The 23,266-nt window shown below is 41.4% G+C and overlaps 2 protein-coding genes across 2 annotated transcripts; one reads left to right on the forward strand and one right to left on the reverse strand.

The window, feature by feature from the left end:
* The first annotated feature begins 104 nt into the window (after positions 1-104).
* NFU1 (NFU1 iron-sulfur cluster scaffold) lies at positions 105-22,744 on the forward strand. Its single transcript, XM_050940282.1, has 8 exons — positions 105-212; positions 2,700-2,806; positions 7,119-7,254; positions 10,318-10,384; positions 11,754-11,868; positions 14,082-14,145; positions 20,805-20,979; positions 22,180-22,744. The coding sequence occupies exons 1-8, from the start codon at positions 163-165 to the stop codon at positions 22,225-22,227; spliced, it is 762 nt and encodes a 253-aa protein (XP_050796239.1). The 5' UTR covers positions 105-162; the 3' UTR covers positions 22,228-22,744.
* LOC127044997 (histone H3-like) lies at positions 6,082-7,112 on the reverse strand. Its single transcript, XM_050940351.1, has one exon. It carries the CDS (start codon positions 6,591-6,593, stop codon positions 6,183-6,185), a length of 411 nt encoding a protein of 136 aa, XP_050796308.1. The 5' UTR covers positions 6,594-7,112; the 3' UTR covers positions 6,082-6,182.
* Positions 22,745-23,266: the final 522 nt, after the last annotated feature.

The raw sequence follows: 23,266 nt of genomic DNA on the forward strand, positions 1-23,266 counted from the left end.
ACCGCTCACACGAGCAGGCCTGGCCGCCAGCGGAGCCCTCGCTGCAGTTCCCCCTGCGGCCGGCAGAGGGCGCCGCCGACTCCTTCCTAAGCAGGCGGCTGGGCCTGGCAGCCCCGCGCCAGGGGTCCTGAGTCCGGCCGCCGGCGCCTCGGGAGAGCCAAGATGGCGGCAGCGGCGCGGTGGCTGCGGGCGGCGGCTGGGCTGGGAGGCCGGTAGGTGATCTCGGCCCGTCGCAGCCCCGGGCGGGGGGAAGTAGGGTCCCCCCCTCCTCACCCCCCCCCCGCGGGCCACCCGCTTCATCTTCCACCCCCCCAACCCCCCCGCGGGTCACCGCCCGCATCTGCTCCCTTCCCCCCAACCCCGCATTATCTTCCCCCACCCTCGCGAGTCACCCCTCATCTCCTCCCTCCCCCCCGCTCTGGCGTGTCGGGGGTAATTCCGCCCCCCCCCCCCCCCCGCCATGCAGCGGAGAGGCGGAGGAAGAATAACTGATCACAGTGGTATCCTCGGGCCTTAAAACGAACAAACACTGTGAACTACTGACCTGATCCACAATCCCCACCCAGCGTGTGACTGGGAAGATGATTTTAGTGTTTGTATTGTTATTCTGCGGAGGAGCCTTAGTCATGGGTCAGGACCCCATTGTGCTAGGCAGGCCGCAAACACAGCATAAAAAGATGGTCTCTGTCTCAGAGAGCCTGCTGGGGCACAGGGGGTGGGAATTGTTCCCCTCCAGCCCTCCGTGCAGGTTGGCAACTCCACCATCAGCATATGGGAGAGAGAAAGAAGCACCTACACACATGCATCAGGGAGGAGGGTGCTACCGGAAGCAGGATGCAGTTGTCTACTCACCCCACTTTGTGCTTGTGAGACATGAGACCATAGTGCTAAAATTAGTTAAGGTTATCACCCACCCTTAACATTAAGTCCTAAAATACCTTAAAGACATCTGGACTTCCCTCAGCATCCATGCCCTTCCCCACTGTATGGGGGAAGTGGGCGAAAGGGATACTACAGCAGGTCACCTTATGCTCCCAACCCTGGTGTGTGTTGCTGTGTTTGAGGGGGACACACCATGAGAATGAACTGCTACTGCTAATGGTGTGTTAAGTCTACTGGGTTTGTATGTTCTAGGGGTGTAAAATGTTAACTGTTTAATTGGTAAGCATTAGTCTTACCGGTTAACCCACCTTAATAGTTAAGTGTCAGGCTGGCCAGCCAGCCCAGTGGCCCCACACTGGCTGGAGCAGCACTGTCCACCAAGAGCACCCCCAGTAGTGGCCATCCCCCCGGCTGGATCAGCCCTTTAATGAATTAACTGTTTAAATGAAATACTTTAAATCGTTTAAATGGTTAACTTTTTTATTTATATCCCTAGTGTGTTCCCTGTGAACTATAACTGAAAGGCTGGGTAACTTCTACCTCTCTACAGTGATGAAAGAGTTAAAAGGACCCTAGTAACTCAAAATTATCCCAATTGCTAAAATGTTGTAAACAAACTCATACAAAAGTTGTTTAAAAAAATCAACAATCTCCTGCTGAGATCTGAAAGCAAAACTGACTCAAAGTGTGAAACTGAGCATCTATTTTCATTGTCTAAACCCAGAGAAAGGGAAGCAAAGAGTAAGCAGCGTGAAGAAAGAAATCTGGATTAGATCTTAAAATATTTTTGCTGTAATAATTCATGGTGCTTGTTAGTAACAGATAAAGATCTCTGTCACCATATAATTACAACATCCATTGTCTGAAGATTCTTGGAAGTTAGCAGTCATAGCTCAGATTTTCTAATTGTGGATATTTTCATGCCAAGTTTGTGCATGTGATTATAGTGATTGCACAAAACAGGTATTTGCATGTCAAAATGAACAGTTTTTTGATTCCTGTTTATTACCTATATAATCATGGTAATTATTGAGTACAAATATGCACCTAAACTTTTGAAAATCAGTTTAGTTCATCTTTTCACCTCTTCAAGTTTGTTCTTCTGAGCATATTCTTCACTGTTTTGTCCACTCGAGGTCTGTGTGTCTCAACAAGATGGGTGATGAGGTTTACCTGACCAGCATCAACAAGAATATTTGTTATAGCTAGCCTGATTCCACTCCAGGGCCCTGGTCTCCTGCTGCTGGATACGAATACACTTCTACCCTGATATAACGTGACCCGATATAACATGAATTCAGATATAACGTGGTAAAGCAGCGCTCCAGGGGGTGAGGAGGGGAGGCGGGGCTGCGCACTCCGGTGGATCAAAGCAAGTTCGATATAACGTGGTTTCACCTATAATGCAGTAAGATATTTTGGCTCCCAAGGACAGTGTTATATCGGGGTAGAGGTGTAGCTCTGTTGACACACTGCTTCAGTGGAGCTGCTGTCCTTTCTCCACAGCAGTGGCCTGGTGAATTTTAAATCAAGGTAATTGCTGTGTAATGATTACTTGGCCATCTGGAAATTGAGGGAGAAGGGATTGAAACCCCATTTTCCCTTCTCCCCCAACAACTATGCGGAGAGGAGGGGAAAATAAGCCTATAGCTGATAGCTAGTCTACATTACCTGTTCTCCTTCAAGAGGGAGGAAACTGGTTAAGCAACTTGCTGAAATCCAGAGATATTAGGTGCATACAAAAGTCTCTTTCCTTGAGATATGGGAAAAGCTAAATTCTTAATTGAGATGTTGTTAAAATCTGTATCTTTCTTTAGGTTCTGTCGCATGACATTAAAAAACGTTAACTTAACAACTGAACAGCCTCTCTGCCAATTCGTACGAAGGAAACCATTTCTTCCATCCACCGTAGCACATAATACAGGTAAATTTAATTTTTGTCATTAAGTAAAGTGCTCATGAGATTTTTCTCAAGAAGATGGTGAAAGAATAAATTCTCCTTTTTACTGAAATCTCAAATTATGCAATATTCTAGGTGATTTTTTGTTAGTAGAAAGGTAGTTAAGTCATCATGTGGTCAGAGTTTAGAACCAGGATTTAGAGACTGTATTCCAGATTCTAGTCATTGTATGACGTTGGGTAAGTCCATTATACTCTGCACTTCAGTTTCCGCATCTGTATAATAATGGAGATATTTCATTTGGTTGCTGAGGCTTGTAAAGAGTTTTGAAGATGTAAAGCACTATATTTGTGCTCATATGTATTAGTTTAACTCCTTCTTAGTGTAAGATCATTCTGAGACCTCCAGCTATCCAGTGTCCTGTTCAACAGCTGAAATCAGCAAGACTGGAACTGCTGACCATCCCAAGATGTAATCTTGCAAGGGTAGAGGCATAGTGCCTTTACCGGAGGGAGGGAGGGATAGCTCAGTGGTTTGAGCATTGGCCTGCTAAATCCAGGGTTGTGAGGAGGCCATTTAGGGATCTGGGGCAAAAATCTGTCTGGGCATTGGTCCTGCTTTGAGCAGGGAGTTGGACTAGATGATCTCCTGAGGTCCCTATGATTCTATGATCAGGAGCAGTCTGCTCCTCAATATATCCTTCTGTACGTCTCTGGCCATCTTTGGGGCAGAAATTTAAAAGCTTTGTTTTAATTTTGAGTTTTCTGATTAATTGTAGGTGTTGGGGAGATTTGAGGCTTGAAGTGATTTTACTCTTCCTATCTGTCAATTTGTTAGGCATGTTGCCCAAATCTTTTTTAATTTTCCTAACGCCGTATTGAGGCACTGAACTGAAATTACTATTTTGCAGTTTTTAATATTAACCTAGAAATTAGCCTCTTACATTAGTTTGTCTGAAAAGCACTTCAGCTGCTAAAACTTGTAGTTAGGCAGCTAATGGGATTTTAGTAACATATATAGATTTTCAGCTTTGGATTTCTGGTTCAAAGCCAGTCTTAGTGATAATTTTTAGTTTCTTGTGTCTCTTCAGTGATCTGTATAAAGTTAGTTTTGTCACAGAAAAGGGTTTGTAATACATGTTCACCATAATTGGCACTAACCATTAAGCAGTTTCAGGAGAGAGGCTAAGGATGATTGGATTATGAGGATGGAGAGGGCTCCTTCTTTTGGACAGATCTGCGGAACATTGGAAGGGCAACCCAGAGAGGTTTGAACTGCCACTGCAAATGTTGTATGTGTGTGTGGACAGATGACTTCAATAGCCAGGTCTGTCAATCCAGCACCTTTCACTAACACTAAAATTCCCACGCACCAGGCACAACTAATATCGTCTGCAAATGTAATCTGAAAACGTGAAGGTTGGAACTCCAATTTACTGTATCTGCGCCTACAATATTTTGTGCAACTCTATGCTCAGCAAAAAAAAAAAAAAAAAAAAAGAGTCAGTTGCCTTTTGTGCTGCTGAAAATTGCAGATCAGCTTCTGCAGCTGCATGGTGAATTGAACAACTCTGCCATGCTGTGAAGAAAGAGATGTGTATATATATACATTTTTAATTATGCAAGTGCCTGTTGTATAGAACCAACCACAAGTGGAAATATTATTTAAATGAGTGTCTCAGTGCCCACTGCAGCAAATGCTTTTTGATGCAGATTCCAGAGGGCCTCAGACCTACCCAACTCAGAATTGAATTTTTTTGAAATTCAGATTTAATCAAGCAGTTGACTGACTCTGAGGGTTCTAGTCAGCTGCATACTGATCTAGAAATGTCCTTTAAATTCTGTCTTTTTTCTGTCTTTATTTTTCACATTAAATAAATGATCAAACAGAAGAAAGTACATGGTATAGTGGTCAGATAATTGAAAGAAGCAATGTGTTTATTGTGTGTGCATGATGCTACTTAGAAACTGTAGATGATGATAAACTTGGTTATTCACAGTATATACAAAGAGTTCCAGTTTGGCTAATGAGAAAGAAACATTGGTTTTTGAAAATTATCTGTTTTCTTAACTTCAGAAGATCCTGGGTACAATAGCTACCCTCATCTAATCAGGAAGATGTTTCTAGCCCTTGTGGATGGAGTTCTGTGACAGAACAGAGAATGTCTGTTAGTTGCTAAGTCAGGACTATTTCTAGCATGGTAGCACTGAGCGTCTCCGTGCTAATTCTTTTATTCTTTCTCTCAAAACTTAAGAGCTTGCGTGTGTGGTGTTGGTGTGGGTTAAAGACAAATGAGATGTTGTCATGACAGACACCTGCAGAGGAAATTTGGCGATTTATAAATAGCCTGGTTTGTCATCTAATACTAGGAGTCGTGATCAAAATTGCTGTTTAGGAAGTGAAAGCTTCAGCTCTTTTTTGTTGCTTTAAAAATAACAAAAATAATTTTCCCTAAGCTATATGTTTCTGAAGTTAAATAAGCTTGCTTCCCAAATATGATGTGCTCAGAATTTATACGTATTTCTAGGGTTTTCTAATTTAAAAAAAATCAGTGTCCCTTTACTGAAGGTGATGTGCTGTTTTGAGAATCCTAATCATGCAATGAAATATGGCAGTGAAGGGACAGGAGAGTGATCTAGTGGTTAATGTAGAGAATAAGGAGGTAGGGTTCTATATCCAACTCTGACATTTACTTTCTGTGTGACATCACGTGTCCTTTAACCTCCCTGTACCTCACATTTCCAATCTGTAAAATGATTATTGTAATACCAACTGCACAGCTCCATTGTGAATCTTAAATAGTGTTTGCAAAGCACTTTGATATTCTTGGGTAAAAGAATATACCATTTCTTTTTATTAAGGTTTGGCCAGTCCAGCAAAATCCCATTCAAATAATATTATCTGAGTAAACAACTAAATACTTTTTTCATAAATGTTGGTTATATTTTTACCAGCTTTTATAAATGATTTTAATATCAACTGTTAATATAAAATGTTTGCTGAAAGTCAATAAGCACGATATCAGAGCCAGCTTAGTTAAACTGATTGAGCTGTCCATTCAGATAAGATAGTTTGGTTGATTACAAATAATACAATGCTTGCTCTGAAAGGCTATGCAGGTTTCCAGATTACTGCAATTTCTTGTCCACACCAAAATGTCACACACAGTCCTTACCAGGCTGCATGTTCATTTTTTACAGTTATTTTCTGTGATACTTTTTTCCTTTTTGATAATGCTGGAAAAGGAACAAAAAGATCTTAACATTAGAATATCTACAACAGAGCGTTAGTACATCTGCCCAAATCCTGCATTTGGAATGTTCTCCACAGGAGGGTGATGATGGTGGATCTTTGGTAATAGTTTTCTAGTTGCCAGAAGCTGGTGGGTGTAAGGAAGCTTTTAAGCTCTCTCGCCTCGGCTATGCCGGGCTAACTTGATGTCCTTGGGCATGATAGTGACTCTCTTGGTGTGAATAGCGCACAAGTTGGAATCCTCAAAGAGCCCCACCAAGTAGGCTTTGCTGGCCTCTTGCAGGGCCATAACGCCCGAGCTCTGGAAGCGCAAGTCGGTCTTGAAGTCCTGGGCGATTTCACGCACCAGGCACTGGAAGGGCAGCTTGCAGATGAGCAGCTCAGTGGATTTCTGGTAGCGACGGATCTCTCGCAGGGCAACAGTGCCGGGCCAGTAACGATGAGGCTTCCTAACTCCCCCAGTTGCAGGAGCGCTCTTCCGGGCAGCTTTAGTGGCCAGCTGCTTACAGGGGGCTTTGCCACCGATGGATTTATGGGCAGTCTGCTTGGTCCTGGCCATTCTCAGCAACCCTCACTCACAACCCCGGGACAAACAGCACAAAAGAACAAAGTAAGTGGAGACCCCACATAATGCTCAGGTACCAAAGTGGTGAACATGGAATAGCAACCTGAATAGAAAAGAGAAGGGGCACAAATCTTATCTTAGTGTGGATGTTAAAAAGAGAGCCTCTGAAAAAGGATGGGGAGAGTATTAGGTCTGTTCAGATAAACACAGAGAATGTGAGCAGCAAGTTGCTCAGGGAATAAAGCTGAGATTAAAACTAGCTGGGACAGGGTTTCATTAAGCTTTTCATCTGTCTTAAATTTAGTGAGTGACTTTGTTGATCTTCATGTTAATATGGGTACTTTGATGGAACTCATTGAGCCATGCTTGATAAATTTCAGTTTTCCACAGTCCTCTGTTTTTAATAAATCTGTGTTGTGCAAACAAAACCTTGCCTGGCTAAATAAACAGGATCTCTGTTATTCCTTATATGAGCCACTTCTCTTTTTTGAACTTTTATTTCCTTCTTTCTCTTTTCAGTAAGATGCATGTTTATTCAGACTCAGGACACTCCAAATCCAAATAGTTTGAAGTTTATTCCAGGAAGAGAAGTACTGGAGTCGAGGACCATGGATTTTTCTACACCAGCTGCAGCGTTTTGCTCACCTTTAGCGAGGTATGTTCAAACATTACATACTTTGTTCAAGGGACTATCTATGTTAGTTACTGAAACACATGAATATACAAGTGTCATCATCAATGCAGCTGAATGTTAAAGAGCAGATTTGCTGCATTTCCATTGTGGATCCTGCTTTTTCTCATAAGGTAAATTGAATGCCTAGAGAGATTACTTTGGCTATCGAGATTTTTATACTGTGCATGTCAGTGTGATAACTAAGTTCCTGGTCATCTATTTTATTGTTCTGAATCAAATCATGATAACATTCATTATTCCTGAAAAGGAAATATGCTGTTGTTCATACCTGTGTTCTGGATCCTGCAAAACTTTACTCAGGTGAATAATTCTTATGCTAGTAGTCACATTAAAATCATGCCAACTCACAGTGTAATGAAACAATTTACTAATTTTGTCACAGTTAATAACTTTTAACATTAGCTTCGAAGCCATTGAGTTTTTCTTCCTTTAAAATATGGGTGTGTTAGAAACAGTACAGGGGAAAAATTAAAATTACTCAGGTTTGTAATGAACCCTTTTTTCTAGTCTTATTCATGTATAATCTATGGCACTGAGGACCTTTGCAAAAGATCTGGAATATCCATAGTGAAACTTACTTGGACTAATACATTTCAATCCACTTGGACTATGAATCATTACTACAGCTTATTTTCCATCTAATACTTTGCTATATTTTCACTGGGTAAAAAAGGGCTGGGACACCATTAAAGGTCTGTCTGAAAGTGGGGATTGGGATGGGAAGGAGTCTTAGGAGTCTTTTGCCTGCTGATGGTGATGAGATGCATTGGAGAACTGTTGCAAACTTGCTTCCTGGGGAAAGTGGGTGTGAGCACTGCTTCTGGTATCTGCCATTGCATCAATAGCAGCCTCTGGAAATAATGCTCCTTATACCTGCTGTGTATGTGGGTGGAGAGGTTGCAGTGGGAGGGTGAGATATGGAAATGCCATAGTGTCACCTTCCCAAGATCATAGTTTAATTTGTTCTTATACGTGATGGAAATACTGCACACAAGTGAAAGCAGCTTAATGCAGCCCTCTCTCCAGGAAACATAGTGTTATCCAGTGTATTGCTATAATATTTCCAAAATGCTATAGGAGATTTGTAACCAAACAGGAACTTTTCATTTTAAGTTCTTTAGCTCAAAGGTAGTATAAATGCCCATATGTCTAGAACAGCAGATGCAGTGTGAAAGGTATTTTCATGCATCCAGTAGAGATTGTTTACAACCCAAGATCCCATTAGCAGAGTGCTGAAATACCGAGATGTGTATAAGCCAAATTATATTAGATTGCAGAACACACATAACTGGAGGAAAATGATTTCGTTGCAAAATGTCTGAAAATGAACTTCTGTATAGGAAACCAAGAACAGTACATGCTTAGGAAGTACAAGGAATACTCACATCTTGTGATTCTGTGTTTAATGCTGCCCTGCCTACTGGCATAGTTTACTGCAATACCATTAAAATCTTAGTTTTCATGCTTTGTAATTGGGATACCCATTTGTTTTGGCATGAAAATATAAATCTTCCAAAGAAATAATATCAGCTATGCTAGCTTTGGATGATTTGTAGTGCATGTGTAACTCCAAAATATTTTTTTAAGTAAAATTTTGGGACCGTTAGTCCATCAAGCAAATTAAAGTATGGTGATATTTAAAACACACACACAACATGCACAGCTACATTTTTAACATTTAAAAAATTGTTACGTGTGTAGGAAAGTTCCTCTTTGCCATACATAAACTGTGGTAAAGTATCTGATTTGTGCATCTCGAGTTGTATAGATTTCCCCTTTAAGAGAGTCTATTTTTCAGCTATTTGTACTACTGAAAATGTATTCTGTCTCTGTTTTTAAGATTAGGGTTTCCTACAGTGTTTTGTATGAAAATGCCAGATTTAACTTAACTTCGGTTTGTTCTAGATATTCTTTATCATATCCCTGTGGGTGACAACAGACAGTCATTTAATCTGTGGTCTAGGTATTAAGATTGTATAGATTTGAAATCACTGACTCCTGTGGCCACACAAACAAAACTGAGCATTTGTTGAGATTGCCTTTAAAACTCTCATTCTATTATTTTATAGTTAGAATAGTTTGTAATCAAAGTGTGTTCTTGTTTCTTGTCTGGTTCTAAAGTTTTAATGTGTTGGTCTGAATTTGTGTGATGATTGTTTAAATACAGTATACTGAGGTAGTGAGGAATGAAGTATCAAGCTTAGATCTCTGAATATTTAATTTTAGAATTTTAATAGTGTTTTAATTGCACTAAGCAACTGAAGGTAGCAAAATTAAGTGAAACGGATATTTTGATAAACTCTGGTGTCCTTGCTTTCTGAGTAACCGCAACTTCAAATTCACCAATGTCACCATAACAATGAATAAAGATTTGAAGAAGATGCCTTACACATTAAGCTGGCCTGTTAAAACATTGTGGGCTACTCTGCACTGAAAAGTTATTTCACTGAACAGCAAGTGTCGCCAGAGTCCTAGTTCAATTCATTTTGGGGGAGTCTCTATGAAAGGAACAAAATTCAGAACAGCTTTTAGTAAAATAGATTGTATTTAAAAGTTTTCAGCAACCTAATCTACTATTTTAAAGAAGAGTCCCTTTCCTTCCACAGTTGCATGCCAGGAATGTTGGGGGGGGGGGGGGGTGTTGGTCATCCTTGATGCTGATCCAGTAGATTTATGGATAAAGAATACCCTCTTGGCTTCAAACAGGAGCAAGAGACATGAGCATTAACTCTTTCGTTCTTAACAGGAAAAAGTAACATGCTTTATGTTCAGTATCACACTCCATGATATGATGTTTTCTACTTATGACAAGCTGCAGAATTCCATTGCCATGGATAAAAAATAGAAGCACTTAAACTGTAGAAGAACCTTTTGCCAATCTCTTTTAATGGTTTTATTTTCTTACGTGATGATTGTCCTCTAGAAATGTATTCTTGTAGGAAAGCAAGAAATATAGTGGAACATGATTGATAGAAACTTTTAATTTAGTGTTTGTTTTTTTTTGTGGTTAACTTTCTTTTGCAGGCAGTTGTTCAGGATTGAAGGAGTTAAAAGTGTCTTCTTTGGGCCAGACTTCATCACAGTCACAAAGGTAAGCAGAAAAGGGATTCTAATGGTCTCAATATGAGCTGATGCTCGCCCATTCTACAGGGAGAGGTGAAAGGAACAGACTCCTGACAGATCCTTCCCTGGCTTGCATAACATACACTTGAAATCTTACCTTTCTTTAGAATGTCCTCAAAATATTCACTACAAGGATTTAATTTAGTTCATCAACATAATCTCTGTACAAAGTGAAATACAATTACCACAGAGCTGTGAAGGCACACTGTTGTTCTACTTATGGCTTCTGAGAATACTGTCTCTTGAATCTGATTTTCAGAGCCATCGAATGTCACGACTTCCCTTGACGTGAATTATTGAGTAAGTGCTCAGCACTTTTTCAGTTCTAATCAAAATGCTAAAAGTCAGCGGAGTAAACTTTTAATATAACATTTTGCCACTTCTGTGGTCCCTTTCCTCTAAATTTGAATAAAAGAAGCCTCACATTTTACAGATGTGCTTATTTACTATGGCATACTTAGGTTAAGTAAGTTTCTGTAGCCATATATAGTGAGCTAATGGCTGAGCCAGAAATAGATCTTGGGAATCCAAATGGATGATCATAAAGGCATCACTGTTGTCTGATCTCGAATGCACATAGCATTATGAATAGAGCTTGGAACCATCTGCTCCAGAAATAGGCCTTTACTACTTGAGCTAAAAGAGAAGTTCCATTAAATATTAAGTAGTAGTAAGGTTCATATCTTTTTAGGCTAGATAATAGTAGGCAACAAAATTACAAACACATGATGGTGAAAGTCTATCCAACAAAGAACAGTGATGCACATGGATGCAAGCAAGTGCATTACATATTGCCTCCAAATCCCTCCTTTGCCCCCAGTGGCAAAGCTTATTCATCTGGGACTCAGGAGTTCACCCAACCCAGGGGGTGTTGTGTAATAAATCCATAGCTGCATAAATCCTATATAGTTGCTATGCCATTTAGTGGGCAGCACGTGAGATGTCAGTAATAGAGCACACAACCAAAACATAAACAGGCTTCAAAAACAGTTTGTTGGTAGAAATAAATCTTAGTAGAATATCTGTGATTTTAGTTTCTTTTCATCTTATGTTGTTTGTTTTTATACGCTAATATTTTATTCAGCAGTTGGCTTGCAAATATTGCAGGCAACTGCTTAAATCCAAACAACTAGACCTCATTACTGAATATTTTAAATATAATTTTATGAAAACTTTTCTATTTCATATTGGATTTGGTAAAACCTTTGAATAACATTTAAATTTCAGGCCTAAATGCCCAGCAAGGTGCCTTTAAAATGGACAAAGGGCCATGTATAAGATTCATCTTTGGAATGAGGCAGAAACACTATATTTGGTTTTCTTAATTTTTTTTATAGGTGAGCGAAGATTGGGATTGGAATTTACTGAAACCAGATATTTATGCAACCATAATGGATTTCTTTGCCTCTGGTTTACCTGTAATTACTGAAGAGGCACCTCGTACAGATACAGGTAAATGAAACTCTTCATGACTGGCTTATGCCTGTATATGGTCTTAGTCCTCCCTTAAGTTGATATGTTTGATAGATCATGTTCAGGGGAAATGAACTTGCCCCATAGAAAACATGTGAGAAGAGAATAACTGAAACAGTATAAATGGCTAAAATTAACACCAAGATTCAGTTATCTACATAAGGTGCAATTAAGCTAATAATACACAAAACAGTTCAAAGCAGTTGTGTGGCCATGAATATGGGACCAGATTCTCAGATAGTGCAGTGCTGAGGCCAAATTTTATAAACTCCTTGATTCCAAGGCCGGAAGGGACCATTGTGAATATTGAGTCTGACCTGTATAACACAGGCCGTAGAACTTCCCCCAGATAATTCTGAGAGCAGATCTTTTACAACAGTGGTTTTCAATCTGTGGTCTACTGACCCCTGGAGTCCACAGACTAAGTCTAAGATTTCCAATGGGGTCTTCAGCCTCATTTGACATTTTTTATGGGTCTGCAAATGAAAAAAGGTTGAAAACAATTGTTTTAGAAAAACATCCAACCTTCAGTGGCACTGACTTTACACCAGCAAAGGATTTGGCCAAGGCTGTTCTAGCCTTTTTTGGTTCGAAACATATTTTAAAAGTGTTTGGGTTTCTGTGTGAACAAAAATATTGGAGGTTACTACAGAGTCTGCTTTTTACAAGCTCGCTATAAAGATCACTTTTCTCCTTTGTAAAGTGTTGAAATGCCCCGTGTTAATGGATTAATTGTAAATTGCAGTAGTGTTACAACAAGAATGCAGAGAAGAGTTGCTAAACTGAGCTGGAGGGAAACGCTGCCTGTGTTGAGATGTTTGGGTAGCCCATCTGTTGCTGTCAGCTGTTCTTTCAGTTTCTTATCCAGAGAACTGCCTGGAGTGTCATTTTGAAAGTAATGACTTCTGTTAAGTAATTTAGGAGTTTTGAGGTTTGAGTCTTAGTTCCACTGAAAAGATGCTTCAAAAGGAAAAACAACCATCTTTATAACTACTTTTCAGCCCTGTAGCTGGAAACAGTAGCCATTTGTCCTTCAAATAAAATTTAAAATGCTTTAATGAAGGTTACTAAGACAGTTGGTCAGTCAAGTAACTAATGTAGGTCTTGATACTCTAATAAACTTCGCAGTTGTTAGGAATCTGGAGACAATTTATATATCTGTAATAAACCCTAGACAGTAGGAGAATTGTATACCAGAACCCTGATGATCCTCCATTTCTCCCCCCACCTCCCCACCCCCAATTTCTGCTATCTGATTCATGGCTGATCCTATAGAAAGAGAAATGACATATAGCCATTGAGGAAATCTATATTGGTGTAACTTACGTGCTGAGGAGCCAGAGGGAGAAGTAGGTTGTAATACAGGGATGCCTGTGTTAGCCCACAGACCTGTGTCCCATGCTGTTAGTGGCTTTTCTTGCTACTCTGTGCTTCGAGAAGAACTGTGGTTATGCTTACGTGTGAGTAAAAGAGAGAATATTGAGGAAGATCTGAAAAGGTTTCATGTACGTACTGTAAATTACACCACTTTAGATTAAGCTGTGAGTTTAGCTCTCAGAATTGTCCTTTGGTGATGTATTGTTGGGGAGTAGTGGGGGCAAAAGACATATCTGGCTTTAAGATTAAGCTTGATAAGTTTATGGAAGGGATGGTATGATGGGAGAGACTAATTTTGGCAATTGATCTTTGATTATCGCCAGATAGGTATGCCCAGTGGTTGGTGATGGGATGTTGGATGGGATGGGATCTGAGTTACTGCAGAGAATTCTTTTCTGAGTGCTGGCTGGTGAGTCTTGCCCACATGCTCAGGGTTTAGCTGATCGGCATATTTGGGGTCGGGAGGGAATTTTCCTCCAGGGCAGATTGGCAGAGGCCCTGGAGGTTTTTCGCCTTCCCCTGCAGTGTGGGGCATGGGTCACTTGCTGTTGGATACTCTGCAGCTTGAGGTCTTCAAACCACAATTTGAAGACTTCAATAACTCAGGCATAGGTTAGGGGTTTGTTATAGAAGTGGATGGGTAGGGTTCTGTGGCTTGCTTTGTGCAGGGGGTTGGACTAGTTGATCGCATTGGTCCCTTCTGACCCTAGAATCTATGAATCTATGAATATTTTTTACAAGTATTTTACCACAGTATTATTAATCATAATAAGTCCTTGTCAACATTTTTCTTTGCATGTGTTTTTCCCCTAAAGCTGCATCAGAAGATGACGATGAAGTTGTGTTAATGATTAAGGAACTTCTGGATACCAGAATAAGGTAACTTTAAACATTGCTAGTTTAAAGCATTGTCACACAGTAGGCATGTTTTGAATTATTTCAGAGTGATGCAATTCTAAATATTTTTAGGATTGCACAAATTAAATGGGTAATGTGGCATATTTCAGCTTGGTGCATGGAGAGGCCAGATTTGTTCATATTGTCTCTAATTGAAAATTGCACCTCGAGATTCCCTGTGAAAACTAGCTTTGTGCTGAACAGTGTTCAGTTCAGTGAGGGATCTGACTGAATCAAACTGACCCCTTCGAATCAAACTGCACTTTCCCAGATGCTTTTAGAAGACAGTAGGATCCTGCAACCCACAATAGTGTGTTTTTTTTTAAAATGAGTTCATTGGGACTAACCTGGTTATAGCTTTAGGTGCTACTGCAGTCTAAATCTCTAATAATAATAAAAATAACATGGCAGATCTTAGATTTTGTGGTAAGCACTCTCTTTTTTTTTCTCCCTTCATGTATTCATCTCCCTTGTTTTTCACATTTTGCTGTTCTCAGTTGAGTTTCAAATCATTTATCATTTCATTAAAGTAAAACTCTCTCATCTCAAATTTATCTCCTCAGAAATTCACTCTCAGAAGTAATCTGAGCTTCAATCAACTTTTATCCTTAAATTTTTTTTGCAACAGTTATATTTGGGTTTTGACACCGCCAGAATTAGAATCTGGTAGTCAGTAATGTAGTGTTTAGAGCAGTTAAGAGATGTTTTTCAGTTCTTGTCATAAGGCAGCGCCACCTGGAGCATCCTTCTGCTGCAAGCTGTGGCATGACAGGCACACCTGCCTCAGTTTCCCTCCTTCATAGTCCTCCAAAGTAGTCCAAAGATTATTTGAGTGTAAATAGCCCTTGTGGGTTTAATTTATTACAAAAGAAAGTCCCATGCGCATAAATCCCAACACCATAATCCAGGCAATACACCTCTACCTCGATATAATGTGACCCGATATAACACAAATTCGGATATAACGCAGTAAAGCAGTGCTCCGGGAGGGGGCGCATGGATCAAAGCAAGTTCGATATAACACGGTTTCACCTATAATGCGGTAAGATTTTTTGGCTCCCAAGGATAGCGTTGTATCGGGGTAGAGGTGTACATTGAATACAGCCCCAGTATGCCCTTGCTCTCCAGCACAACCCTCTCTGGCTCCAGCATTCTGATTCCAAGAGCCAGCTGGCATCTCCTTCTGTTGCTCTCAACCTTCTCTGGCCTTGGCACTCTTTGGCTCAGGAAGGACAGTTTTGGCTCGCCTCTCCGCTGGCTCCCTAGTCCTCTTCCCTTTTCAGCCTTGTCGCACCGGCTTTGGTACTTGAAAGTCAGCAAACTAGAGCTCCCATTGGCTCGTAGCTCTCAGCCTTTTTCAGCTTCCCAGCACTGGCTCTTCAGCCTCGGAAGGTCAGCCGGCCAGCCCCTCCACTGGCTCTGTGATAATTTGTCCCTCTTTTGAGGGCGGGCCTGCAGCGAGTTTTCTGCTCTCTGCAGATTTTTCCAGAGACCTCTAGTGTCCTGACTATTCCTGAATGGTCTCTCTCTCCCTAATCTTGTATAGCACCTAGGTGCTGCTCCACCCTCTTAAATGACCAAACTGGGACTACCAGAGTGAACAGAAACAAATAAGAAATACAGAAATGTGGATGTGGGGAAATGCCTAATGTATTTCAGAAGTCCTCTTGTTCTGACGATGGCTTCTTCACAAATCACACATTCCAGGAGCAAACACACTTACATACGGTGTAAGTGAATAGAATTAATTCACATTTTTCAAGAAAATGCACCAACTTGGGCTTTTTTATTTATAATTTCTATAAAATTCTGAAAGCTCTTATAAAAATAAATTATAAGGGGTATCTTTCAGCTGAAATATAGTGACAGTAAACTCATCTCTCAAAGATGAGGAAGGGATATAGAGGGGAGGAGAAAAATCTTATCTAATTTATGGATCTATGTATTGTGTGGGTATATATAGAAGTTTTCAAACTGTAGGGTGCATCCCCCTTTGTCTTCCCCACTATCCCCTTGGGGCATGCCAAGTTTTATCACGGGAGGCAGAGGACGTGACAGGGCTGGGCTGAGGGGCTGGGATCAAGAGGAGGCTTTGTCTGGAAGGGGGAAGCACACAGGACTCTGAGCTGGTGGTCTTGCCTGCTTTAACCAGGCTTTTTACCCATCTTACTCCCTCACAGCTGCAGCTGTGTCCACCAACTGGCAGGAGAGACTGTTGGGAGTTCTGTGAGTGGGAAGTTAGACTGCACTCCAGGAGTACTGGCACTCCCTTCCCCCAGCCACACAGAGCCTCCTCTTGATCCCAGCCTTTCAGCACAGCCCCAAGGCTAAGAGCGCTGTCTCTTTCCCCTGCCGGACAGAGAATGGGGTCATGCTGAAGTGCCAGGGTCAGGAGTGGGCTGTATCTGACAGGGAGGTCAGTACACAAGGGGTGCAGCCTTTCGCAGCCCTTCAGCTCAGCCCATCTGCTTCCCCTGAGTGGGGGTAATGGAGCAAGGCAGGGAGCCAAGTCCCAGTAGCTGCAGGGAGCGGAAGGCTTCCTCAACTACCATGTGATGAGTACTCCCTCTCCACCTGGCCCACCGCAGGTACCAGGTGTGATGCACATGGCAATCTTCTGCATATCCTTGGGAGACTAGGTTGAGTGAAATTTAAGTATCTTTGGGGTCCATTGTGTTAAAAGCAGCATTTGTGGATTGGGATGGTATGTCACTCTCAAGGACAGAGATGGGATGTGAGGCATGAGAGTTCAAAGGACGATACTGAAAATGTGCTAGACGGGAATAGACTTTTGGGGACAATAAGTGTGAAGTGTATTTCCTGGGGGATACCTAGGGAGAGCTTAATGCAAATTCCCCACCTCTGGTTATGCAAAAAGCGAGCCTTTGGCTCTGCAACCTGAGGAATGACTTGTACCAGTTCGCGGACAGTGGCGATCAAAGGCCTAAGCTGCGTAAAGAAAAAGCTGAACTGCCTAACCTGAGTTCGGGTTCTGGTTCTGAATCAAGACTGTTACAAACTTGTAACCACAAGGGAAAAACAAGTTGTGGGTTTTGAAAGAGTAATCACCCACTGGAGCCTGAGGTTGGAGTTGGGGGTGACCTCTGGTAAGCTTTTTAGCATGCATGTAGGTTCTTTTCTTGTTTTAACATGTTTTCTTTGTAATGCTTTCACCTTAATACATGTGCTTGCTTAGAAAACGCTGAGTGGAACTTATATTGTGGCCAATACGCTCGTCAGAGCCTCTGGAGAGAAAGCCAAGTGCAGTCGCTGGCCTTTTAGGCCGCTGGAGATAACACATTGTAGGCAGAGAACTGTGCAGCCTTACTAATGCCCTGGGCAGGAAGGAGTGAGATGCAGGTCTCTGAGGTGAGGTGATGGCTGAGGAGCTAAGAGCCTAGAGTGTTGCCCTTGCCGGATCACGAGTGGGGAACACACTCTGTTGCCCTGAAACTGTGACACCAGGCACTCCTCCCCTCATTGCTTAGAAAAAGAGAGGTGTGCCTGGGACATGGAGGTGGCTCATCAGAAAAAAGTTTGGGCGCCTCTGGTATGTAGTTATGATTTGAAAGACAGCATTAAGTAAGCGTTGCTGTCGTGGGTTATGGGGTTGCCTAAATCCCCTGTGGTACATTAGCCTTAATATTCACAGTTGCCTCTTTTATATTCCACAGCAGTTCTGTTAAAATTGTTTGTCCTCCTTCTCAGATGGCCAGGAGGCTGTTGAACAGACCTTTTGCAGTAGTCTATGTTGTTGTGTCAATATCATTACTGAATAGCTTCCAAGAGTTCTGTATAAGCCCAGTGATAAATACAGAGCATTCATTGTTTACACTGAAGAACATCAAAAATAAAAGCAAAGAAATCAGAAACCTTATGACAGTATGTCTACACTGCAGTTAAGCACCTGTGGCTGGCCCATGTCAGCTGATTTGGATTTATGGGGCTTGGGCTACGTGGCTGTAAAATTGTGGTGAAGACATTTGGGTTCAAGTTGGAGCCAAGCTCTGGGATCTGGATTGCTCAGGCTCCAGCCTGAGCCTGAACATCTACACCACAATTTTACAGCCCTTAGCCCGAGCCCCACAAGCCTGAGTCAGCTAACACTCTGGGAGGGAAAAAAGGAAGACTGGAATTGTGCTGTAACATGTTAAAATCTTGTTGTCAAATAAAGGAAGAATGCTTTTTGTTTGTTGGCTTCCAGAAATTAAGGTGATTTGTTTAGAACAAGTTGTTGATGCTGATATTAATAAATGTGACCAGATCCTAAATGATTCCAGCAGGGGTGAAGTTCTCAAGTGTTTTTCTGTGAATTGGTATAAAGAGCTTCTGTTCAAGTAACATGACGCTTTTTAGTTTGGCATCTGGAAAAATGTTGCTATGGGGATGCATTTATAAAGTTAGTCATTTGTTAGTTGTGACAGGAGACTAGATTGGGGAAATGTCAATAGCTCTGGGGTCCAATCCTGTGAGATGCTGGGCGCCTCATCAACTAACCAGATCAGGCCCATACATACTTTGTTTTCTTCCATACATTGTGTATACAAAGCACAACAAGCATTCAGAACCCTCTAGAATATGTCATAATTATTCCCCATACTACTACATTCAGTTTGTAACAAGCTCCAATACACAGAAGACAATTTTAGGAAGGAAAGTCCATCAGTTCTTCAGCTACTGAGGATTCTGCCTTAATACAGTACAGAGAGGAGGATGAATTGGTGACAATTAAAATTGATGCCTGTTGGAAAGTTTCCAGATGTTGCTGTGGGGATGGAAGTGAAGGCTGTTTATCATGGGAGTTAATTGTAACTTAGTTGTCTTGATAGGTTGTATAATATAAAGAAATATGATTACTCAGTTGTTTTTGGTTGTGAAAAACCAGACAAATGTTTTACAAGCGTGTAGCTCTCTATTTCCGTATTAACTTGCCAATTACAAAAATACTAGTTCAGAACTTAAAACTGACTCTTGCTCTCTTCCTTCGGTAAGTATTTGCTACTAATTTTTTTTACTAATGGAACACATCATGGAATTCTCAAACTTTGTGTAGGAATGGATGGCTAGGGAGTTGTAGAGCCTTTGTCTCTGTCACTAGCCCACGTCAGAGTTGTCAACAGTCGATGCTGTCTGATGGCTAACTCTTAGTTCTGTGTGACGGGGGTTGGGAGGGATTGCAGGCCAGCTCCCAGTCACAAAACCCATCAAAGTTGGTACATTTCTTCATTGGCCAAGGAATAAATAGGCCTTAGGCTATGTGTACACTATAGAGCAGAGGTGGGCAAACTACAGCCCGCAGGCCACATCCGGCCCATGGGACCGTCCTGCCCGACCCCCGAGCTCCTGGTCCAGGAGGCTTGCCCCCAGCCCCTCCCCTGTTGCCTCCCCTCCCCCCAACAGCCTCAGCTCACTCGCTCCGCCCCTGGTGCAATTCTCTGGGTGGTGGGGCTGTGAGCTCCTGGGGCAGCGCAGCTGCAGAGCCCAGCCTGACCCCAGCTGCAGAGCCCAGCCTGACCCGGTCTCTGTGCTGTGTGGTGGTGGGGGCATGGCCCGTCTGTAGCACTGCCAGCCACTGGTGCTCCAGGCAGCGTGGTAAGGGGGCAGGGAGTTTGGGGGAAAGGGTGGATAGAGGGCAGGGGAATTTGGGGTGGTGGTCAGGGGGCAGGGGTGTGGGTCGGGGTGGGGAAAGGGGTTGAATGTGGGCAGAGGTCCTGGGGAGGCAGTCAGGAAGAAAGGGGGGTTGGATGGGGTGGCAGGGGGCAGTCAGGGGCAGGGGTTCTAGGAGCAGTCAGGGACAGGGAGAAGGGGTGTGTGGATGGGGCAAGGAGTCTTAGAGGGGCTATCAGGGAACAGGGGAGGTTGGATGGGGCAGGAGTCCCAAGGCTGGGGATAGATAGGAGGTGGTTGCTGGGCCACGACCGCCTCCCCTAACTGGCCCTCCATACAATTTACGAAACCTGATGCGGCCCTCAGGCCAAAAAGTTTGTCTCCCCGTGCTATAGAGCTTACAGTAACATTGGTACAGCTGTGCAAGATCTCTTGTGAGCTGCTTTATGTCAACAGGAGAGAGCTCTCCCCTCAACATAATTAAACCACGCCCAGTGAGTGGCGGTAGCTATTTTGGTATGAGATGCCCTCCTGCCAGCATAGTGCTGCGCATGCTACCACTTATGTAGCTCAGGGGTGTGTTTTTCACATCCCTGAGCAACATAAGTTTTGCCGACATAAGTGGTAGTGTAGATATGGCCCCAGAGAAAGAACTTTGGTCCCTTCAGATCAGGGTTGGGGAATGTTGACCTGGAGCGCTCTAAGGAGACACTTCGTTTTAATCTGTATCAGCAAAAAGAACAAGGAGTACTTGTGGCACCTTAGAGACTAACACGTTTATTTGGGCATAAGCTATCGTTAGCCCACGAAAGCTTATGCCCAAATAAATTTGTTAGTCTCTAAGGTGCCACAAGTACTTCTCGTTCTTTTTTCTAAGGAGTCATTTGTCCTGTCATTGCCCATGTTGGACCAGTGTAAAAAGAAAGGGCTAGAACTAACTCTTACATAAGCATTAAATGAACTCTTACAAATTTTTAGAACAAAAATTACCTGCAGTAATATTTTCTATTATAATAAATATTCTGTTTCCTCAGGCCAACAGTTCAGGAGGATGGAGGTGATGTCATATATAAAGGCTTTGAAGATGGGATTGTACAGTTAAAGTTGCAGGGTTCATGCACTAGCTGTCCTAGTTCTATCATAACGCTGAAGAATGGGATACAGAACATGCTGCAGTTCTATATTCCAGAAGTAGAAGGCGTGGAACAGGTATGTGAACATGAAGGTATGTTTTTGATTTGTGGAGAAGGACGTCTTCCCCCTCAGAGGCATGTAGAGTTCTGCTCAAGTAATTTAAAACACAATTTTTTAAAAGTACATAATTTTGCAAGTCCGATGATATGGCATTTTAAGCAAATGGATACAGGGCAATATAAAAGGAATAACAGTATTTCACCCAGAAACGTCCATGCCATTGTGACTTACTGATACTTACAACAGGTTATGTCTGGTTTGCTTATTTTTGGTTTTTTTAATTTACCAAAGACTGGACGCTGTTAAATGCCTCTGCTTCCTGCAAAACTTCCATTCTTAGAAACTGCAACCTGCATGGGTCTCGGACCACAGATCAACTTTGAATGGGAAAACTTCTTTAATGAATTATAGGGAGAGTAGTCAGATTAAATCCCTAGAATCCACCTTCTTCTAGCATGGCTTGGCAGATCAAATAAGGTGGGGCAAAAAGCCCAACACGTTTTGTTCCTTGCACAGTTACAGCTGTTTTTATTTTTCCTCATCCTTGCATTTGTACTGTGTACTCTAAATTTGGTAGTGTTGTTTTGTTCCAATAACACAGCACATGAAGTTTTAGTTTTCCCTTTTTTATTGACTCTGCTTCAAATGTATTGCTTCGCGTTAGTCTCAGAAACATGGGATGGATTTTATAACTGGAAATTTTTTTGGAAAAACATTTTGATTTTTTGGTCAGTGAACAATATTTTAGTGTTTTGGGGACATTCTTCTGATATGTATAATTAACCAGGAACAATTTTTTGCTCTCTATATACAAAGATAAGTCTGTGTCTGCAAAAATACAATTTCAGATACATTTTCCAATTAAACATCTGGTATGTGTTAGTGAATGTTCTTAATGCTTTCGTAACCACTTGGTCTGCTTCTTAGCATTACACAACCTTCTTATTTCAGTCAAATCTCCTCATGTCATTTTGATTGAAGTGAGTGGCTCACCTCTTTCATGTGACCATCATCATATAATGGCACTGAACAATTGCTACTCCCATTGCTTTCTCTGGGAATTAAGTAGCTCTTAAGATCGGGTTTGATGTAATTAACTGTGTGAACAACAAATGTTGTCATTTATACATATGGCTCTTCCTTGAGCTCTTGTGTTGTCCTAGTGAAGCAAAGTTGAAAATGATTACTTAAACAATGTTTGGGTTTTGGTTTTAGGTTGTTGATGATGAAGATGGAGTGGAGAAAGAAGCAAACTCTACCTGAGCTAACAGCATGTGTGAGACTCTAAATAGAAAAGTGTTCCTGGGGGCGTGTATAACTTAACCATGTCCTGAGGAACAACGAAAATTGCCATTCTCTACTTTAGAAAAATAGTTAAATTTTCATCTTTTAAAATGCTCCCCCTATTTAAAGATAATACACTGCTTTTTCCAGGGACTTACTATATGGTCTGCTTTCAAAAGAGAACTTGTTCCTTCTCCTGTAGACTTCATAACTGTTACACGTGGTTAAGAAACAAATGAAAAAGGCATTTTTAAACAGTGATTTGTCGGTCTATTTCTATTTCACACACACAGGCTTAAGAATAAAAGTGGGAAGTGAAAAAAGTAAGTGAAATTGTTTAGAATAAATTCTAAAGAAAGTTGTGCATTTTATATAATATCTGTATCAAATATTCTCCCTGTTCTGGCTTATGGGCTTTTGGAATGACTTGCAATCGTATTCTGAAGGTCTGAGATGTAGAGTTTATTTTTATGAAGTAAATTATTTTTGTTCTTGATTACTGTGTGTGAGTTTTGACTAAAAGTTAACCTGGTCACTTCAAATGTTTGTTGATTATACCCAGTTGTTAAATATAATAATATTGATTAGTTTTGTGATTTGTTATTTCCTTCCTTCCAAAATTGTATAGACAATGGCAACAAAATCAGATACAATTAGTTACAGATGTGAATCAGCTCTCTAAGAAAATAATACCATTTTTAAAAAAGAGTTCATTAGATGATCCTTATCAGCCATGATAGTTGGAGACTCTAATGCACTTTTTTATAACTAAAGATTATCCAGCATATATTAATAATCTGTTTAAATTTGCAATAGGTCCAACCCTTAACATACTATTTCTGGGTGAGGAAAAACGTGGCGGGAGAGAACAGGTCAGTTTTTAAATGTTTGTAAAACTATGGGAAGGGAAAAAGTTGACTTTTTGAAACTGAAACATGTCACACGTGCATTTCAAGAGCAAAACATCTATTTCATGGGTACTTAGAGGCATAACCTGTTTCCAGTGCCCAGTCTGAGT

The sequence above is a fragment of the Gopherus flavomarginatus genome, chromosome 2 (assembly GCF_025201925.1).
Source record: "Gopherus flavomarginatus isolate rGopFla2 chromosome 2, rGopFla2.mat.asm, whole genome shotgun sequence".
Taxonomy (NCBI): domain Eukaryota; kingdom Metazoa; phylum Chordata; order Testudines; family Testudinidae; genus Gopherus; species Gopherus flavomarginatus.